Source organism: Halyomorpha halys, unplaced genomic scaffold (genome assembly GCF_000696795.3).
Source record: "Halyomorpha halys isolate HHAL.00 unplaced genomic scaffold, Hhal_1.1 Scaffold3471.1, whole genome shotgun sequence".
In the NCBI taxonomy this organism is placed as follows: domain Eukaryota; kingdom Metazoa; phylum Arthropoda; class Insecta; order Hemiptera; family Pentatomidae; genus Halyomorpha; species Halyomorpha halys.
The window spans coordinates 51,375-52,526 of record NW_027108749.1 but is presented as its reverse complement, the minus strand read 5'-3'; the positions used below and the strand labels follow the sequence as shown (position 1 = coordinate 52,526).

General features: G+C 29.9%; 1 protein-coding gene across 1 annotated transcript in view; it reads left to right on the top strand.

The window, feature by feature from the left end:
- Positions 1–150, top strand: part of LOC106691836 (uncharacterized) — a gene marked incomplete at its 5' end in the record, with an annotated part of 1,943 nt that extends 1,793 nt beyond the window's left edge. The window contains 1 exon segment of the mRNA XM_067047045.1: positions 1–150. Coding sequence (XP_066903146.1) covers positions 1–131 — 131 coding nt within the window.
- Between the last annotated feature and the right edge of the window lie 1,002 nt (positions 151–1,152).

The window sequence follows — 1,152 nt, the reverse complement described above, 5'->3', positions numbered from 1 at the left end:
AGAGGAAGGGGAAAGAATTGTCGAAAGCAGAGGAACAGGACTGTGTGGTTATACCTGTCGACTTACCCCTATGTATGTCATCACGCGATGTTGAACAAATCCTATACTACATAAATAGATATCGTTGCTGAGGGAACCAAGCCGAACATTTATGAGGTAAAATATACATTTTATTATTATTAAAACTTAAACATTGTATTAAAAATATAAATGATCAAATATTGGTTACTTGGTAGTTTCAATAATAAAATAGAACTCACAGGTGCCAGAACGATTTTTATTTGTCTTTTTTTTTTTAATGTACTGTGCTGCCTTTTTTTTATCCACTATACTATCAAAATAATCATATTTTCTCTAAAGTGGACACCAGGTGTCCACTATTGATGTTTTATTTATTTTTTATCGTTAAATTTCATTGCCACTTGAAGTCCAGACTGTATTGATATAATCTTGTTTTGAATTTTTTTATCACTAGGGGATATATATTTACTATAGAAACAGTTTAAATTACTGCTTATTGTTTATTTGATTTTTCTTTGCTGAGAAAAGATATGTAAATGATGGAAAAGATAAATTTAATAAAACATGTCGTGCCCCCATACTTACAAATAGTATAAAGGAAACAATTGTTTTGTGGATTACATTAATTGTTTGAGCTGGATTTCTCAGCACTAAGTATGATCTCATGAATAGTTTTTGAAGACAATTGAAAAACCTAACTAGATAATTCTGGATTGTCTGTTTAGGAAGTCTGGTAAGTCAATTCATAAAAAAATTTTGAGGTTAATAAACTTCCAATTAATTTATTTTAAATTATCACATTATAGTACAACGTTTCGGGACCACTGTCTTTTCTACCATTGGTATGGTACCATCAATGGTAGAAAAGTGAGAAATAGTGTGAGGATGTGACATGATTTCCTATATGAAATTAAAATTATGAGGTTTAAAGTACATGAATATGGGACAGTGGTCCCGAAACGTTGTACTATAATATGATAATTTAAAATAAATTACATTAAATTGGAAGTTTATTGACCTCAAAAAATTTTTATGAACTAACTAGATAAAATTAGAGAAAGAATATAAACTATACCATTTGTGCAGGTACTGGAAATTTTATCGAGCTCACAGATGCCAGACCACCAGAGG